Source organism: Acinonyx jubatus, chromosome D1 (assembly GCF_027475565.1).
Source record: "Acinonyx jubatus isolate Ajub_Pintada_27869175 chromosome D1, VMU_Ajub_asm_v1.0, whole genome shotgun sequence".
NCBI classification, from domain to species: domain Eukaryota; kingdom Metazoa; phylum Chordata; class Mammalia; order Carnivora; family Felidae; genus Acinonyx; species Acinonyx jubatus.
The window spans coordinates 9,922,555-9,939,554 of NC_069390.1; the positions used below are offsets into that span (position 1 = coordinate 9,922,555).

Here is a 17,000-nt window from a genome sequence, read left to right on the forward strand (position 1 = left end):
CTGCTCCCATCCTCCAAACAGCAAAACGGCTGCCGGGACTGCCCTACTTGGAGACTTTGATCCATGGCCCCAGGGTTCCGTGTGTTTGAGCAGCTAGGGGCACCCTGGAAGCCACAGGGCAAACCTAGGAACCTCAACCAAGTTCAAGAGGGCAGAGCAAAGAAGTCCTCAAGTGCAGAGGTGGTGATCTGGGCTCAGGATTTGCCTATTAGCGAATTCCAGGTAGTCTCTGACCCATTATTAGACCAGAGCCCTTCACTGGGTAGCCAAACACATGAGGCTAACTCAGCCTGCTCCCCAGACCTTCTAGAAACTAGAGGCTAGACATGATCTGAGGATCACATTCCCCTGGAACTTGAGCTCTGAGAGTGAGCTGCCTGGTCTGTTGAAAGGTGAGAGTTCTCTCCTTTCCCTTCCAGGGACACCAGAGCTGGAGCAAAAGAGGCCAAGAGAGTGAAGGCCACACCTCCATGCCATGGACGGGAACCTGACCATCCTAAGGGGTTCTGGGCATGATAGCTTCTTCTCCAGGAAGAGGCCACAGTGGTCATGGCTAGCAGCTGCCTTTGCATTAATACATTCCTATGGGGCACCTGGATGACTCAGTCGGTTAAGCTTTCAACTTCAGCTCAAGTCATGATCTCACAGTTTGTGAGTTCGAGCCCCGCATCGGGCCCTGTGCTAACAAGTGCAGAGCCTGCTGGGGATTCTCTCTCTCCCTCTCTCTCTCTCTCTGCCTCTCCACCCCCTCAAAAAAATAAATAAATAAACATTTTAAAAAATGCATTTCTGGATCCGTGATCAAGGGCAAGCTGGGTCTTCTGCTCTAAGACTATAGATGCCAGTCTCGACCATGACCGCCAAATACTTGCCCGGCCTGGCCCCCTTCCCTGTGGCAGAGGCTGCTGAGGGTCATGACTTCTGTTTTCCTCCTCGCTGAGCGGCTAGCCCGCTACTTCTCCCAGGCCGATGGGGTGGGGCCCTGGATGGAGCACCGGGCCCGTGGAAATGGGCAGAAGTGATACACGCCACATCCAGACACAACCCTCTATTCTTTGGGTTTCTGCAGTATTAAAGGTGGAAAGACCCGGATCCCCAACCCGCCACTTGGAGATGAGTGACCCATGTTAAACTGTGAGGCAAATGAGAAATACGGTTTCTTTAAGTTTATTTACTTAGAGAGAGAAAGAGACGGTGCATGCACATGAGTAGGGGAGGGGCAGAGAGAGAGGGAGACAGAGCATCCCAAGCAGGCTCAGCACTGTCAGCACCGAGTCCAACACGGGGCTCGAACCCACGAACCGTGAGATCATGACCTGAGCCGCAATCCGGAGTCAGACGCTTAGCCAACTGAGCCAGCCGGGCACCCTGAGAAACGCATTTTTAATATGTGTAGCCATTTGGACTTAGGGGCTGTTTGTTACAGAATCAGCCCGAACTGACTTGCACACTTCCTCTCAGTGTCCCACACACACCAGCTTCTTTCTACCCCAGGATCTCTACACATGCTGGTTTCTCTTCTTCCTTCTCTACTTGGCTCACGTTCCTCATCTTGAAGGTTTCAGCTCCAACTTTCCTTGCTCGGAGAGTACTTCCAGGACCCTCCAGAGCCCGTCAAGCCTCCATCCTGTAGATTCTTGAGCTCTTACGTGTCTCCTTCAAAGTACTTGTCCCGATTGTAATTAAATAATCAGCTGCGGGTTACTTGATTGGAAAGTGTTTCCCCTGTTACCAGATACAAACTCTGTGAGGACAGGGACCTTATCCACTGATATGCCACACACTCAGCCCGGTGCCTGTGGCACTGTGCCTGCACGGCCAGCACGTGTGAGGCCCTCTCTTCTGCCTGAGCCACTCACCACCTCTGAACCTCGATGTTCACATCTGGAGGAGGAAGCCCAGGGCTAGGGCGAGGTGAGCAAGGCACAAAATTGGAGGGGGTGCCAAAAAAACCCTCAGTAATCAACATAAATAATAGTTCAATGCGATGGTTCTTGATCTGAAATTAATGCAGAAAATCTACGATGAACAAAACCTTACAGTTTCAAATGAAGATAGGATCAGTATCAGTGCTGTGATGAACCCCATTGGAGCCTTTGGCAAGAGGAGATATCCGAAAGTCTCGTCCTGTCTTAAAGTGTTGGTATTTTGTTCACTGTGATTTTTTTTGCATTCACTTTTATTTTTTCAGCGATTGCACGACACTACTGTTTATCTGGATTGCAGAGGTTTTTTGTTGTGGTTTTTTTTTTTTTTGACACTTTTCTAAATTCTGTGCCTGGGAGGACGTCTCCCTCACCTCACCCTAGTCCCGGCCTTGGAATGGGCGCAGTCACCCCCTCTTGAAGAATTATCATGAAGCATCGGTGAGTAATATGAGACCTGGGGTTCGTCATTCTGAGATATTAACCAATGCTCCCCTGTAGACAATTTGCACACACCCATTCCCATCTGTCAGATACTAAATTGGCTTCCTATATTCCCTGCTCTCGCGCTCTAGGAGGGAAACTCAGAACAAAGAATCAAATCCCTGCCTTTGAGTTGCAAAAGGCGCTTTGAAACCCGAGTTCAGACTATAGCCTTGCGGGAGCTGGGTTTTGAGACAGAAATCTTTTGTGTAGGTCCAAAAGCTTGGCTTTGAACTTGGAGAGCGGGGAGTTGATGCCGGAAGCCCTGGAGTGGGCCAGCATGTGTCATCACAGGGGCCTAGATCCCACCCAAAAAGAGAGAAGGGTTCACCAGTATGTGGGAGAGAAGGGCAGAGCTGCACCCCTACAGATGGATGGGTACATCGCGCAAAAGTGCTCAGGCTTCAGTTGCTCTGGGCTGAGGCAGAGGGTGGCATGGAAACCATCCCAGGAACACTTAGAGGACACCAGGGCAGAGGGAATCCACAATTTCCTTACCAAGTGTGGCCTAGGAATGTATCAGGCTTCCCACGAGTGCCCCTGTCTGGATAGAGAAGGCTCAGGAGAGTCGAAATTGAGGTGAGCTAGCCCCTCATCTGAACCCTCTACCCTTGAACTGCTCTCTCATGGGAGAGAGCATCTAGAAGTTTCTGCACCTCTGAGATAGACTTGGCGTGCTGACAGCAGCTGATAGACCTCGAGGGGCTGCATGTGTGGCCCCGCTGGAGGCTGGTTCGCAGAACCCTGGCAACCAGAGCTCAGAAGGTCCCAGCTGCTTCGGGGCAGGTGTGGGGAGGACAAGTGTGGATTGACCAAAACCCACAAAGATCACAGTGGAGGGTCCACATCTCCGGGGGAGTCCACATAGGTGGCTGCCTGCCCCCCAAGAGCAAGCTCCACACGCTGCTAAAGAGGACAGGAAAGGGAGGAGGGGCAGATTGGATTTGAGTCCCGAATGGACAGAGTTTAGAGGAGATGAGGAAGTTGGCCTGGAGGCCATCGATGGACGTCTTCGCTAAGTTCAGTTACAGACACACCACGGTGCGTTTCCGAGCTCCTGACTAGGTGTCTGTGAGGTCCACACCCGCTGTGCAGATGGCGCCACGTAGAGTGGAACCCCGGCCCAGGGGGCGCCTTTGCATCAGCAACCTCGCAGGTTGGTAGACTATAAGGGAAGTTGAGGGAGGGGATCTGTCTGTTCCCCATGTCTCCCAGAGTGTCCTTAAAGGCAAGCAGCATCCCTGCCCAGTGCCTAAGGCATTGCACAAACGCTCGCTTCCTTCTCATTGGTAACCCGGATGTGAAGGATATTTGAAATCCCCGGACCCCTCAGCCTTCTTCTTCTTCGGACGATCCCAACCGACTCAGGAAACAGAACCCGTTTCCTCCTGTGGAAGGTGAAAATGCCGGAAACGAACTCACTGTCCCAGCTTCCTCGGCAAGCTGGGTGCAGGCATGGGACCTCGGAGCCACCCAGCAGAAAAGCGCCCACCCTTGATCTGGAATCGGAAATCTGAGCTGCGGAGCAGAATCCCTTCTGAGGCTGGGCGGGGGCATCGGCAATGGGGGAGGCAGGCTGTCGCCGGGCGCCCGGGCTCATGGGACGATTTTGACCCCTGTTCTTGGCTGGGTAGCGTCCACGCTTTGTTCTCCAGTCTACCTAAAGATTCCGTGAGCTCGGAAATCCTTGTAGTAAGCTCGTTTTCTGCTTCCATTAGCTGAAGTCGGTTTCTGTTACTTGCAGTGTGGGGCACTAAGGGGACCACATGGTCACAGTGGAGGGTCCGCTGTCCCACACTCCAGGGTTTTCACTGCGGTACCCAGGAGTGCCCACACTGCCAGGTGCCTTGGATACGCTCGGGAGTCCGTTTGCCCGTGTTCTTTAAAGCCTCCTGCCCCTGGTGCCAGAGCCCTCCAGGAGAACGTGTTTCTGCGGCAAGGCTCTTGCCATAGGGACCACCCCTTGTCACTGGGGCCACAGTAGGCGTGCTGGGGCCCAGAGTCCCATAAAGTCTTGCCTGGACACAGCTCCTTCAGCATCACCCAGTGTCCCTCTGAGGATAGGTGGGCTAGGCCGATGTCCTTCTGACCTGTCCCTTTAAGCTGGGGATCTCTGAGGACATACGCACGTTAACACACACTCGTACTCACACGTTCCCCCTTCAGCCAAAGAAAACCAAGCCCCACGCCTTGCTGGCTGCCAAGGAGATGCCCGGTTCTCCTAGGAAGCTTCCAGGTCCCGACTTCAGCCCACTTAAGGGCCCCAGGTCAGTGATACCATGGGGAAGGCCTTGTGTTCAGAGCGCAGAGACCCGAGTATGTGCTTACCAAGCTGCGTGGCTTGGGAGGCTGTCTCGTCTGTCTGGCCCAGGTTAACTGTTATGACAGAGGTCCTTCCAGGAGTGAAGCTTTATGATTCCAAGAACGTTCTTGGCAGAGCAGCCTCGTGAGAAGCAAGGAGTGTCCAAAGGCCCGAAAGACTGGCAGGCTCTCCTCTGACCTTGAACGGAGGCCCCCAGGTGGGGGAAGGGGGGGGTGGGTTCCTGGGTCCCGCTCCTCCTCTGCCCTTGTGTATTTGACAATTGGGAAAATTTCCTCGAGAATGGGTGGCCCTCCAGATGGTCCGAGAGGAAAGTGGGGATCAGATTCTGAGTTTCGGGCCCTCCATCTGTCTGGGTTTAGCGAACCCACGGTCCTTCCCACGCAAGCTTCCTCCTAACCCCCTCCCCCCCCCCCCCGGGGGCCTCCAGTTCCCACAGACAGGTGCCTTTTCCCAGCTGGCCAGCTGTCAAGCTTGTGAGCTGGTGGCTCTTCCTGTCACCACGTGACCCGGCCAGATGGTACCTGTCAACATCAGCTGCCACAGTGCCATGACAGGCAGCGGCCTCACACAGGTCCCCGTGCGTCAGGAGTGGGGCCCGATGGCGTGACATCCAGCGTTCCTCCCAATCCTGCCGTCCCATCAGCCCTCGGGCCTCCACACCCCCACACCGCAGCTGTCAGCACAGCACCCACCTGCACCCCCAAACTACCCCCCCCGAGGGAGGCCCCTCCGTGTTCTTGCTGAGAAAATGAAGGCCCACGGAATATTCCCAGCACCCAGCAGGCTGTGGGGGCTTAATAAAGTTAATCATCGTCATTGTACACCTCAGAATGGCTTCTAGAATATCTGCGGGGAGGGGAAGGAAGCTTCTGGTAGCAGCTACAATCAGCACCCACTAAGAGTGACTCACCTCAACACCCAAGCCCTGGTTTCCAGGTGAGGGAAGAGGCAGGCCGCTTGCCAGAGAGCCTGGCAGGAGTTGGCCTTGGGGACACGACAGGAGCAGCCTAGGCCTCCTGGCTGTGCCGGTGGATTACGCACCCGAGAGGGGGCTGCTCCTGGACAAGGGTCCTGAGGGCGCCTGTCCCGGGCCAAGCGGGACGAGACGACGGCCAGACCCCATGAGTGTCCCAAGTCCCCACTCCTATGTGGGCCTCTGGTTCCTCTGCTCCAGCATCAAGCCAGCTACTGTTCGCCAGCAAGCACTCGATACCTGTCATTTTGTTTAGCCTATGGCGTGGGTAATGCTATTAACTGCAGCTGAGAATGGTCAAGTGGCCTCCCCGGCGGGTGGCAGGCTGCGGAGAGCTGGGTACGAACCCAGGCTGTCTGACTCCAGAGCTCATGTCAGGACAGCTTTGCTCCGCTGCCTGCCTGGGCCCGGGGAGAAGAAAGGGCTCTGGGCTGAGGCCGGCTGCGGCTGGGCCAAAGACTCACGTCTCGGAGGGGCAAGGGGATGGGGCCTCCCCAAACGAAGCCACGTTATCCGCGCCCGCAGTCACCTGACAGCACGGAGCAGGTGTGCTGTGGCAAAGGCCAGCACTTCAGTGGGGTTTCAGTAACCTGAGTGGCCACAGCGGGGAAAGTATCTACCCCTCCTCCCCTGGGGACACAGAGAGGTTTGCACCGACCCGATCCTGGTCTTGGGGCCAGTGGCGGGGGGCGGGTGGGGGGTGGGCGGGGGGCGTCAAGATTAGAATGTGAGGCCCTCAAGACAGGACAGGGGAGTTTGGTTGGGGTTGGTCAGAGGGTGGGCACGGTTGAGGGGAGGGCAAGGGGCACATACAAAGAGAAGAGGAGGCCCGGAGCCTTAAAACTCAGAGGTCCTGCAAGGTCACAGCTGTGGCATCCGTGCAAGGGGTGGGGGGTAGGCACAGCAGGGTCTCAGCTGCTGGCCTGTACATACACAGGAGGCCTGGATGACTGACATCCTGGGACTAGGGCAAGTGACACCCAGAAGCTCAAATCTGGTGCTCCGCTGACAGGCAGTGTTCATCCACTCGGTCGTTCATTCATTCATTCATTCTCTAATACTTCCTGAACACCTGCAAATGTGCCAGGCACTGTCCTGGGCTTTGGAGTCTCCACTGTGAACAAGACAGACGTCCTCTGTGGCTTTGTTGAGCCCCATCATTGAGGAGGAGGACAAAGAAGGGCTCCCTAGCCTTGAGCTGGCCCCTGCACTGTGTCCTTGCCCACGGCCTTGCCCCTTACAGCGCCCACAACTGGCCGTGCCGCCCGTTTAATTCACCGTCCGGCTCACACACCCTCCCCCAAGGGGCCTGCTTTGAGAAACCTAGCGGGGTGGGCAGAGGCCAGGAAGGCGGGTGTGATTTGGAGGCAACTCACGCCCCCACCAGGCTGCTGCCAGTCCGGGCTCCCCCCTCCCGCCCTTACCAGCAGGCCCCCACCCACAGATCTTGCTGCTGCGCGACCCATGGCCGATGGCACCGCCTCTGTGTCTGTCTCCTCATCTAGAAGATGGGGACATCCGTGCCCTGTACTGGGCAGGACTTCCAGAAACATCTAGGCTAGGCGTTGGGTCCTCTTGCACCCGCTTTCTGCCACCGCATGCCCTGAGTCACCCCACCCTCACACAGCCTCTTGGGCTGGGGTCCAGGATCCAAACGGAGAGGTCAGGATGGGGCTCCTGGAGAGAAGCCACAGGGGGCCAAGGCAGGAGCTAAGGGGAGCAGAGGGGCACTGCTCAGCCTCCTCTCTGGGGTGGAGTCCTTAGCTCCCAGCTCAGGAAACAGCGTGGGGTGGCCCCAGCTCACACGGCCTGGAAACTGGGTGCCGGACAATGGGAGAGGGAGGCCATGGAGAGAGCGCGTCATCAGTCTCCAATGCCCCCGACACCATATCCCTTACTGAGTCAGACAGAGGAGGGGTGAGCAGGAAACCTGAGCTGTAAAAGGACACTGGAGGGGAAGAAAGAAATGGAGATGTGAAGCAGTGTGTGTGTGTGTGTGTGTGTGTGTGTGTGAGAGACCGTGGGCTGGAGGGGCTGGTTGATCTCTTTCCCACCCCCGACCTCACTGTGGCCAGGCCACAACAGACCCCCAGCCCAGTTGGCAAACCCCTGATTTGGTAACTTGCCCCCAGTACCAGAGGCCATGGACCCGCAGGACGCACCCACAGTCCGGGCGGCTGTCACTGGGTCCTGAGTCTGGCTGGGTTTGTAGCTGAGAGACTCTGTGTCCCCAGTCCCCTCCTCCAGTGCTGGAGCCAGCTGGAGCCACCCACATCCCACATGGAGCCCCAGCCAGGCCGAGTGAGGACAGCCCCCCGGGCCTGCCACTCAAGACTGCTGGTACACCCAGGCCTGGGGGGGGCCAGCAGTGCGGCTCCACAGATACCCACTGAGGGGTGGGGGAGGGGGCAGCTGCTAGACCAGAGTCTGCCCCTCTGCACGCAGGCCAGCCTGAAAGGTGCAGGGGACAGCCAAGCCTGGGGCTGCTGCTGCCTCTCTACCCTGGGGACCTCAAGCCACTCGTGCACTCTTTCTGGGGCCAGAGTCCCTTTATATAAGGAGGAGATGGCGCTGGCGGGGCCACAGCATACAGTTGTATAGTTGTGCACCGTGCAAATGCACCTGGCGGAGGGGACAGGCACTGAGAGGCAGCCCAGGTTCTGCCTTGCCGGCCCGGTGTTAGGCTACAGCTTCTGGAGGAAGGAAGGCGTTTACTTCCCAAGAGTTCCCTCTTGAGGAGCGGTGGGCGGAGTGGGGGGGGGGGGCACTCGTTTTAATTCTCACAAAAGGGCTGCCCTGAGGCACCAGGTTTTTCAACCAGCCTCCACTCCTTCCTGTGTCAGTGTCCAGGTGTCCATCCAGTTGCAGACCTCTCTCCATCCGTCTCTGGGGAGAGATCTCTATGACTGCCTTCCCCTCGGTCCTCCCTTCTCTTTTAAACCATCCAGTGTGGGACTCAGAAGGACCCTGGAAGTCCTGCTCAGATTCCCCTGCCCCACTATGGTCCCACTGCCCCATTTTATAAACATATTCTTCCTAGACCCGTCTCTGTCCCCCCTCTGCCTCCCCCTACTCTGTCCCACTTGCTCCCTCCTGGGGCTTCCTCCCCCCACCCCACACTGACTGAGCCCTCAGCACAGGCTGTAGGAGACCCCTTGACCGAAGAGGAAACTGTGTCCGGGTCCATAGCATCACAGTGAGTCCAACACGACCTCCCTGACTCCAGAGTTGGCCCTGCCGCCCGCCCCCCCCCCCCCCCCCCCCCCCCCGGCCACCCAACTGCAGCACTCTGGCCGCGCTCTCCCCAATCCTTCCCCAGCTCCCCTGGCAGGGACTAGACGTGCTGGCCCGCTTCAAGGCTCTTTATTTCATTAGGAAAGTAGCCAGGGGAGTCCCAGCAGGGGAAGGGATGGGAATCTGCTCCTGTCCAGCTGGGTTGGCAAACCTGTGGAGAGTGGAGATGCCCCTTGAGGGGCTGCAGGGTGGCTCTGGGCACTCCTCCACCCTGAGAGGTCCCCAGTCTCCCACCACCCCCCCTCCCCACTCTGGGACAGGGTCTCCATCAGGGCTTGCTTGTCCCAGGGCTGGGGAAGTGGGGCCGGCCCCGCAGGGGAGCCCCTTACCCAGACTCAGGCTCAGCTGGATGTGGCAAAGTGGCTGCTGGGAGGCACAGCTCGGTAGAAGGGGTCCTCCGGGATCAGGGTTCTGCAGGGGAGGGGGGAGGGGGGAGCGGTGCCGGGTGGAACCTTCTGCTCTGCCTGCCCCTCCCCTGGGGCAGCCTTCAGCCCCAGTGAAGGCTGGGGTTGGCCAAGCCACAAACGCTCTGTGCCCGCCAACTCTGGGCCACTGTCTTACAAATGTAATTTGGGGAAAACTGAACTGAGCCGAAAGGAGTCAGAGTGAGGCTGAACCACAGTCCATTCGGCTTTGTCCCCACCCCCCACGCAGCCAGGCAGGGAGCAGGTGCTGGCCTCCGGGATGGGGACGGGAACAAGGAGGGTGGAGGGCAGCCCCCACAGAGGGAGGGGTCGCTGGGGAGAGGGGGGTAGCAGGAAAAGCAGTGAACAAACCTGAGAGAGGAAAGGGGCCTCTCAGACAGACAGACGAATGGAGGGAGGGAGTGAGGGAGGGCAGAAGCTGGGGAAAGGCCTGGATTCAGCAAAGGGCAAAGCCGGGGGAGAGAGGGCCAGCTACCTTCCCACGTGAGGGTGCAGGCGCCTTAGGCTCTCCATGGGGGTGGGGGTGGCCTCCATGCGGGTGACCGGCTGGTTGAGGGCGTAGCCTCCAGGCTTCTGGGGCTGGGTGCCACCTCGGGTCCAGCCTTCTCGGTCCAGACCCTTAGGGATGTTCTCAAAGTACCTGCAGCACAGGGAGGGGGTTCTTGGCTATAAGTCGGCCTCTGCCCACCTCTGTGGCCTCTCTGCCCTTCCGGGACGGGAATCTTGAATCCAGCAGGGCAGACTGCCTCCGATCCCTCCAGCTTCTTTACCTTGGCCCACGCTGTGCCCTCTGATGGGCACTCCCTGAGCCCCTGCCCGCATGGGGGACGCTGGCTCTGCCGTGAGCTGGATGGCCCTCCTTTGTGCAGCCCCCCATGCTGAGCCAGCACTTGGGAACGTAAAGGGCCCTTTAAGAGCGCCTCCCCGGCCTGTGAACACCTCAGGGGTGGGGAGTGGAGACCCCATCCATCCTTTCTCTCCAGGGGATCCACTTGGCTTCCGTTTTGCTACTATTCACTGAGCACTGGGCCAGGCTCTGAAAGTGCCGGGGAGTACGATGTGGGCCCCGCCCTGGGGCTTACAAAGTAGGGGTGCAGACAGGTAAGTGGGAAAATCAGTGGTTACCACCCCTGGGGAAGGGCAGCGTGCCTGACAACGGGCAGGAGCTCAGGAAAGCCGAGGGGGGGGGGGCGGTGGGAGAAGGACCCCGCAGAGCCGGTTGGGGCAGAGGTTCTGCCAGAGCAGCTACAGGACGAGGGCATTTGCAGGGACACTGTTGTCCCCCAAAACCCAGAGTGAGTCTCAGCCCCTCCCCCTCGCCCTCCGTGGGACCTGGAGCAGGTCACGGCTGGCTCTGCCGTGTGGCTCCGGCGTCACTTCCCCCCTCTGAGCTTCAAAGTCCACATCCCAAAGAGGGGAGTTAGCCCGAGCATGGGAGGCATCTTGGGAGACCAAGGAATTGGGGGGCAGTGTGGACACAGGCGGACACACAGAGGGCAGATGTTGTGCTAGGAGGCTTTTGTCCAGAGAATTACACCTCCTTGATCCCACCCCTGTAATGCCCTCCCCATCCAGTCCTGGCCCCAGGAGCGCTTCCCAACAGCTCTAGGGCCACTTCCTCCTGGAAGCCCTCCCTGATGCCCGGCACAGAGCTTACTTTCTGGGGAGCACAGAGCCCGCCTGCCATGGACTGGATGTAGGATCTTAGCAGATGGGATACTGTCCCACCCGGGCCCCCTTGAGCCCACCAGCCTGGGCATCGATGGCCTGCACTGCATCAGAGAGGAGTGCAGAGGAAGGCGTCCCAGAGGCTGCTACAGCTCGCTTTGCCTGAGCAAGGAGGTACCGGGGATTCTTAGTATGGTCCCTGGGGACAGCCCTTAACTAACGACCGATGGGTGTGGAGGTATCAGCCCCCTAGCTCTCTCCCCGCTTGGCTGGGATGATCCCGGGTTGTGTGTTTGCACCGTTTTCTGGAGTCTTCCCGCGGGATATCTGGCTGATACCACACTCGCTTGGGGCTGCCTTCCTCTCCCCATACCACTTTCCCACTCCCCCACACTCCCCAGTAAGAGGCTTGCACTCAAATCCTTGGCTCCGGGGCTGCTTCTGGGGGAACCCACATTGATTCAGTGTTGGTCTACCTCACAGACTTGTGAGCTCGTGACTTGTCCCAGTGTCTGTCTACAAACCGCACGTCGGCGTCACGGCCGTCGATTTGCACGGGGAAGGGGGGCTTACCCTTGGTTGTAGGTGGTCAGGTACTGATTATCCATGTCTGGGTCATAGGGGCTCCGGATGTAGCTGGGGTTGTTAAGGCTGAACCCTGTGGGCTCCTGCACAAGAGGTATAGAGGGGACGTGTCAGGCCGGGACGAGGTCGAGATTCGGGAGTGGGGCTGGGCACCCCGGCCTCACCTTGTTTCCCACAATCTCCCTGCCAAGCAGGGCAACGTTGGTCTGTTGCACCCGCTGGGGGGGCTGGAATTGCCTGTGGCTCACGCTGCTAGGCCGTGGGCTGGGTGGGGGCACCTGCAGAGGACAGAGCCACAAGAAAGGTGGCCGGGTGGCCAGGGCGAGGCAGCAAGGATAGAGGGAGCGTAGGCAGATGTGGCCCTGGGGCCTCGCCCTTCCCCCTCCAGACAAACCAAATTCCTGGTTTGAAAGACACCCCTCGGGATGCCTGGGTGGCTCAGTCGGTTGAACGTCCGACTCTTGGTTTCGGCTCACGAGCCATGAGTTCGAGCCTTGCGTCGGGCTCTGCACTGGTAGTGCGGAGCCTGCTTGGGATTCTCTCTCTCTCTGTCTCTGCTTCTCCCCTGCTCATGCTCTCCCTCTCTCCCCCTCTCTGTTCCTCTCTCTCTCTCTCTCTTTCAAAATAAACAAAACAAAAACAAAGACACGCCTCACTTTCCGGCTTCCTAGGCCTTTACTCCTCCACCAGGATGTCCAAAACATCCCGATTCTTCCCATTCTTTAGTGCCCAAATGCCACTGCGCCCAAGAGACCTCCCTGTCTCCTCCCGTAGAGTGCTCCTGCTCTGAGGGAGCACCCCCCCCCCCCCCCGCAGAAGGCCACTCACTCTGGGGTTCAGCAACCTCTCATTCACTTGGCTGTAGCCTGTTTCCCGCTCGGAGCCTCTGGCCAGCACAGGCAGGAACTCATCCCCCTGTGGCAGGAATGCAGGCCCTGGCACCACAGCGTGCCTGCTCCCCCCACACCCTTCCAGGTAGTGTCCTGAGGGCCCCACAGAAGGACCCCAGGCTGTGGGTCAGACAGCCCTCACCCCCACCAGCTCAGCTTACACGAATGTGGGTCGTGGGGAGAAAGTCGGACCTGGTGACACTCCGGCCAGGGTGGAGGACCTGGAAAGAGGCCCCCAGAGGAACATAAGCAGCGGCCCCTTGTCCTGCGTGCAGGGGAGGGCTCACAAGTGGGTATCATTGGGGCAACTGAGGAAAGGGAAGAGTTTGGGGAGAGCAATGCTGAACAGGAATCAGCAGGCCAGGGCTCTGGTCTGAACTCTTGTCCAAACACTGGCTCTCTGCCCCTTCTCCTCTTTGGACCTCAGTCTCCTCATCCTTAAAATGGGGCCGGGGGGGGGGGGGCTGGACCAAAGCAGTGGTTTTTACCCACACTCGTTCATCTTGTGTTTGAACAAAGGGTTCCGCAGCTCACACTTTTAAAGAAGCTAGAAGTCACCCTGAGGTCCTAGTGGGCACCAGCCTGACTTACCGGGTCCCCAGGGACGGTCTGGGAGGGTGGCTGGAAGCCAATGGGGTTCTTGGTAGACTCTTCAGTGAAGCCAGTCTCCTCCTTGGAGCCAGTTGATATCTTCTGCAAGAGATCTGCAAAAGACATCCCCCCTGTGCTGCCCCCAGCCCCACCCCAGCCACCTGGCCCTGCCCACATGGCCTCCAGAGGCTCAGTGTCCCAGCCAGCAGGCACAGAGCTGGCTCCAAGGGTCTGGAGGCCCAAGCCACAGGATCGTGGGCATCTGGAAGACTTCAGAGTCCAAGATAGACAGCGAGAGGGGAGAGGAGAAGAGGAGAAGGAAGGGCAGGGCTGATGGGCCAGGAGGCGGCTATGGTCAGGTTCAACAGCCCTCCTAAGCGAGTGAGGTGTCCTTGGGGGATTGGCACTAAGGCACGTCTCCCCCAAGCTGCCTGTGTGTCCTTTTTTCTCCCGCTGGTGCCTTCTTTGTCCTGTGCCAGCTCATCCGGGTCCCCTGGCGTCTCTCCTAGGGCTCAGGTGTAGGGTAATATAGTGGGAGAGAGGCGTGAGCTCAGACGTGTGCCTACCTGGCTGGTTTGAAGTCTCCTTGAGATACTTGGAATTGTACTCAGAAGTCAGGAAGCGCGGGCCCTGGAACGCAGAAGGTGAGCCGGGGGCGGGGGGGGGGACGTAAGAGAGAACAGGGCCCACGAGGTGGCTGGTGGCAGTGGTGGCTCTTCAGTTATCCGTGCTCTGAGTAGACCTGTGTGGCCCGTTCTGAGCAGGGAGGGCCAGCACAGCGCTCCTGACCCAAATCTGTCTCTGATGGGGCATCCGAGCCCCATAAATTCCACCATGAGAACACGGTTCCCCTGTGGCAGTGCGACTGTCACATCCCACACCGGACTCCCAGGAATGAACAGGGGGCCCAGAGCCCTGGGACCCAGACTAGGAGGGGGCCCAAAGCAAGGAGAGAGGCTGAGGGAAGAAAAATGGGTGCTTACTTCACAATTCACGGCCCAAGGCTGAACAGGTCTGCATGGGAGAGGGGAGGGAAGGGGCCCCTGGGGTTAAATCCCAAGACACGAGTAAGGAAGCCTGGGAGGACCGCTCTGATGCTGTCTTGGAAATAACAAATGACCTTGGCTCTCCCCACTGTTTCTAGATATGCTTAGTCCACCTTTATTTAGCTAGCTTTCAGGGTGAGTCAGAGCAGGTACATGTCTCCGGGAGGGGAAGGGAGTGGGTCTGGCCCCTCTGCCCAGGGCACAGCCCTTGCTGGGGGCTGCCCACTCACATGCCGGGAGTTCTCCCACTCCAGCGAGCCCTTGCCCTGCTGCTGGTGGAGCAGGGGCATGTCCCTGGGTTCCAGCCCTATGATGGCCTGCGGCCCATAGTCCTGGGTGTCGAAATGGACCTTCCTGACCTGGGAGGGAGAAGCGGCCAGTCACTCTCCAGGTGAGGCGATGGCAGTCACTTCTCGACTCTGATTCTTCCCTTGACCCCTATGGAGTATCTGTAGCCTGAGGGGCCCCCTTTTTTTTTTTTTATTTTTTTTCAACGTTTATTTATTTATTTGGGACAGAGAGAGACAGAGCATGAACGGGGGAGGGGCAGAGAGAGAGGGAGACACAGAATCAGAAACAGGCTCCGGGCTCCGAGCCATCAGCCCAGAGCCCGACGCGGGGCTCGAACTCACGGACCGCGAGATGGTGACCTGGCTGAAGTCGGACGCTTAACCGACGGCGCCACTCAGGCGCCCCTCAAGGGGCCCCTTTATAATGAAGTTGGGTCACGTCCCTCCTTTGCTCAGAGCCCTGCAATCTTCCCACTGCACTGGGAGTAGAATCCCATGGCCTGACAGCCACCCGCGAGGACCTCGGCTCCTCACTTGGCTGCAGCCATCTGCCTCCCTGCTGTTCTTTGTCACATCACACACTCGCACCGCAGGGCCTTTGCACGTGCTGTCTGCGCTGCCTGGAACTCTCTATCTCTCACAGCGCTGCATTTAGAGGCACACTAACCTCCCTTGATTCTTTGACTCATGTCCCCATAGCAAGCTCTTTTCCAACCCTCCTGCTTTGCCGTTGCAACCCCTTCACTTCTGCTGCACCCCCTGCCTTTTTTTTCCCCCAGCACTTGTGCCTTCATATATAGAAGAGACGTTCAGAACAATCTGGTTGAATGAATGAAGGTGGTAAAGGTGGTTCGACTCCCAGCCCCCATGTGGCTCCCCTGTGCCCAGTCATCTCAGCCTTGACCAACCCTTCGTGGTGCAGTTCACCCTGCCGGACGGATCCTCACCCTTTCTTCCCTTCGGCTCTTCCTCTACCCCAGCCTTGGGCTCCCCCTCTCCCCCCCAGCACTGACCTCTTTAGTAGGGGTCGCCGCGCTGGGCTTCTCCCGAGAATAGCCAGAGCTGGTCTGGTGCATGTTCCAGGGCAGCGGGTATGTGCCATCAGGCACCTCCAGGGGGCGGTAACTCTGACTGGTCACTGACTGGAAATTGGGGCGGACTTGTTCCCTGAGGGTGGGGCAGGAGCCGGAGCGATTACCACCAGGGCCACGTGGAGGCTGCTGTGCTTATCTCTAGAAGCTTCCCACTCCCCTGGAACCTCCCGCAGGAGTCCGCCTGCCTTTGGGCCCCAGGCTGGGCGCTGCGCCCCAAGTGCCCCAGGGTCCCAGACCTAGGCCAGGTAAGGGTCAGGGCCTCCGCGCACGGAGCTTACAGTGGGTCTGATGAGCTTCGATGGCCCTGAGAGCTAAGGCTCAGCGGAGCAGGGGGTGAGAAGGGATTGTACGGACCGTGCCCCATGGCCGGGTTGTCCAAGGCATCGAGATTGGCCTGGTATGAGACCACAGGACGGTAATTTGATTTGTAGCCTGTGCCTTCGTGACTGCCCATGCGGGGCCTGAACTCCTCCTGACCTGTCAGAGGGGGAGCGAGAAGACAGGACCAAGGGTCAGCGGAGTGGAAAAGCAGTGAGCAGGGCCTCCCAGCAACCCCCCCCCCCCCCACACACACACAGGGGCCCAGGCCCCTTGGGATGGAGAAGGCATAGAGCCAGGGGCTGGAACAAGTGTGACAAGAGCCGTGAAAGCTTGGCCCTTCGAGACCGTGGCAGCAGGAAATAGAAACGACGAGGTGGGGACAAGGTCAGTGTGGCAGAAATGGGGGGGGAGGAGAGGGGGATGGGGGCAGCAGGGCAAAGCCAGCCTGACAGTACAGGTGTGGACACAGTCCTTGGGAGGCTCACAGTCCTTGGGAGGTTCCTTGGGGAACCTCGGCGTGCTGGGGTCGCTCCGAGTGGTGACAGACCGGACAGGCTGCTCCTCTCCCAGTGGGAGGGCCTCCTCCCATCCTGCCTCGGGTCCGGGAAGGGGGGTGGGGGGGCTCCTGCCCAAAGGGGTCCTCACCATAGGCTGTGCAGTAAGTGGTGGCGTAAAATTGCAGGGGATCCGTGCAGCCTCCTGAACTCATCTTTACGTAAGGGGACACAACCCCCAAGGGGAGTTTCCCCATCATGATGCTGTGGGGCAGGGCCCCGAGGGGGGGGCACCTAGGAAGGACACACAAGGAGCCCCATCAGGTCAGCAGCCCAAAGGCCCCGAGCCTGGCTCAGGTCCCGGGCTGCAGAGACCATGGAGGTGAAGCTCGAACCCCACCCAGCCAGTGCCTTCCCCTTCGGCCTGTCCCTCTCCACCGACACCCGCACCCCAAAGAAAAGAGTCCTCGTTGTCAACCCTTCACTCATATGCATTCGTTTCGCCTTCCCCACAACTTGTTGTCATCTCCCCAGGGTATAGCCGGGAAACCGAGCTTCCAGAAGATGAAGAATTCGCTCATAATAGGTGGCCGACTGC

The 17,000-nt window shown here is 58.7% G+C and overlaps 1 protein-coding gene across 4 annotated transcripts; it reads right to left on the reverse strand.

Moving 5' to 3' along the window:
- Positions 1 to 9,050: 9,050 nt before the first annotated feature.
- PPP1R32 (protein phosphatase 1 regulatory subunit 32) lies at positions 9,051 to 16,711 on the reverse strand. 4 transcript variants are annotated; one of them, XM_027045663.2, is made up of 13 exons: positions 16,554 to 16,711; positions 15,866 to 16,064; positions 15,507 to 15,660; positions 14,434 to 14,562; positions 13,724 to 13,787; positions 13,158 to 13,270; positions 12,728 to 12,787; positions 12,505 to 12,591; positions 11,841 to 11,954; positions 11,665 to 11,759; positions 9,899 to 10,063; positions 9,328 to 9,409; positions 9,051 to 9,149 (listed from the first exon to the last, which is right to left on the reverse strand). In XM_027045663.2, the coding sequence occupies exons 1-12, from the start codon at positions 16,660 to 16,662 to the stop codon at positions 9,340 to 9,342; spliced, it is 1,359 nt and encodes a 452-aa protein (XP_026901464.1). In that variant the 5' UTR covers positions 16,663 to 16,711; the 3' UTR covers positions 9,051 to 9,149; positions 9,328 to 9,339. The 4 variants fall into 4 exon arrangements, with proteins under 4 accessions (XP_026901464.1, XP_026901465.1, XP_026901467.1 ...); XM_027045664.2 differs by having other exon boundaries at positions 9,051 to 9,179; XM_027045666.2 differs by lacking the exon at positions 14,434 to 14,562.
- Positions 16,712 to 17,000: the final 289 nt, after the last annotated feature.

Coding starts and splice junctions, on each gene's coding strand:
- PPP1R32 (XM_027045663.2), bottom strand. CDS start 16,662: ATGATGGGGAAACTCCCCTTGGGGGTTGTGTCCCCTTACGTAAAGATG. Junction 12,592..12,727: donor TCCCCACGACCCACATTCGT/GTAAGCTGAGCT, acceptor TTCCTGCCACAG/GGGGATGAGTTCCTGCCTGT. Junction 11,955..12,504: donor AGAGGTTGCTGAACCCCAGA/GTGAGTGGCCTT, acceptor TGTCCTCTGCAG/GTGCCCCCACCCAGCCCACG.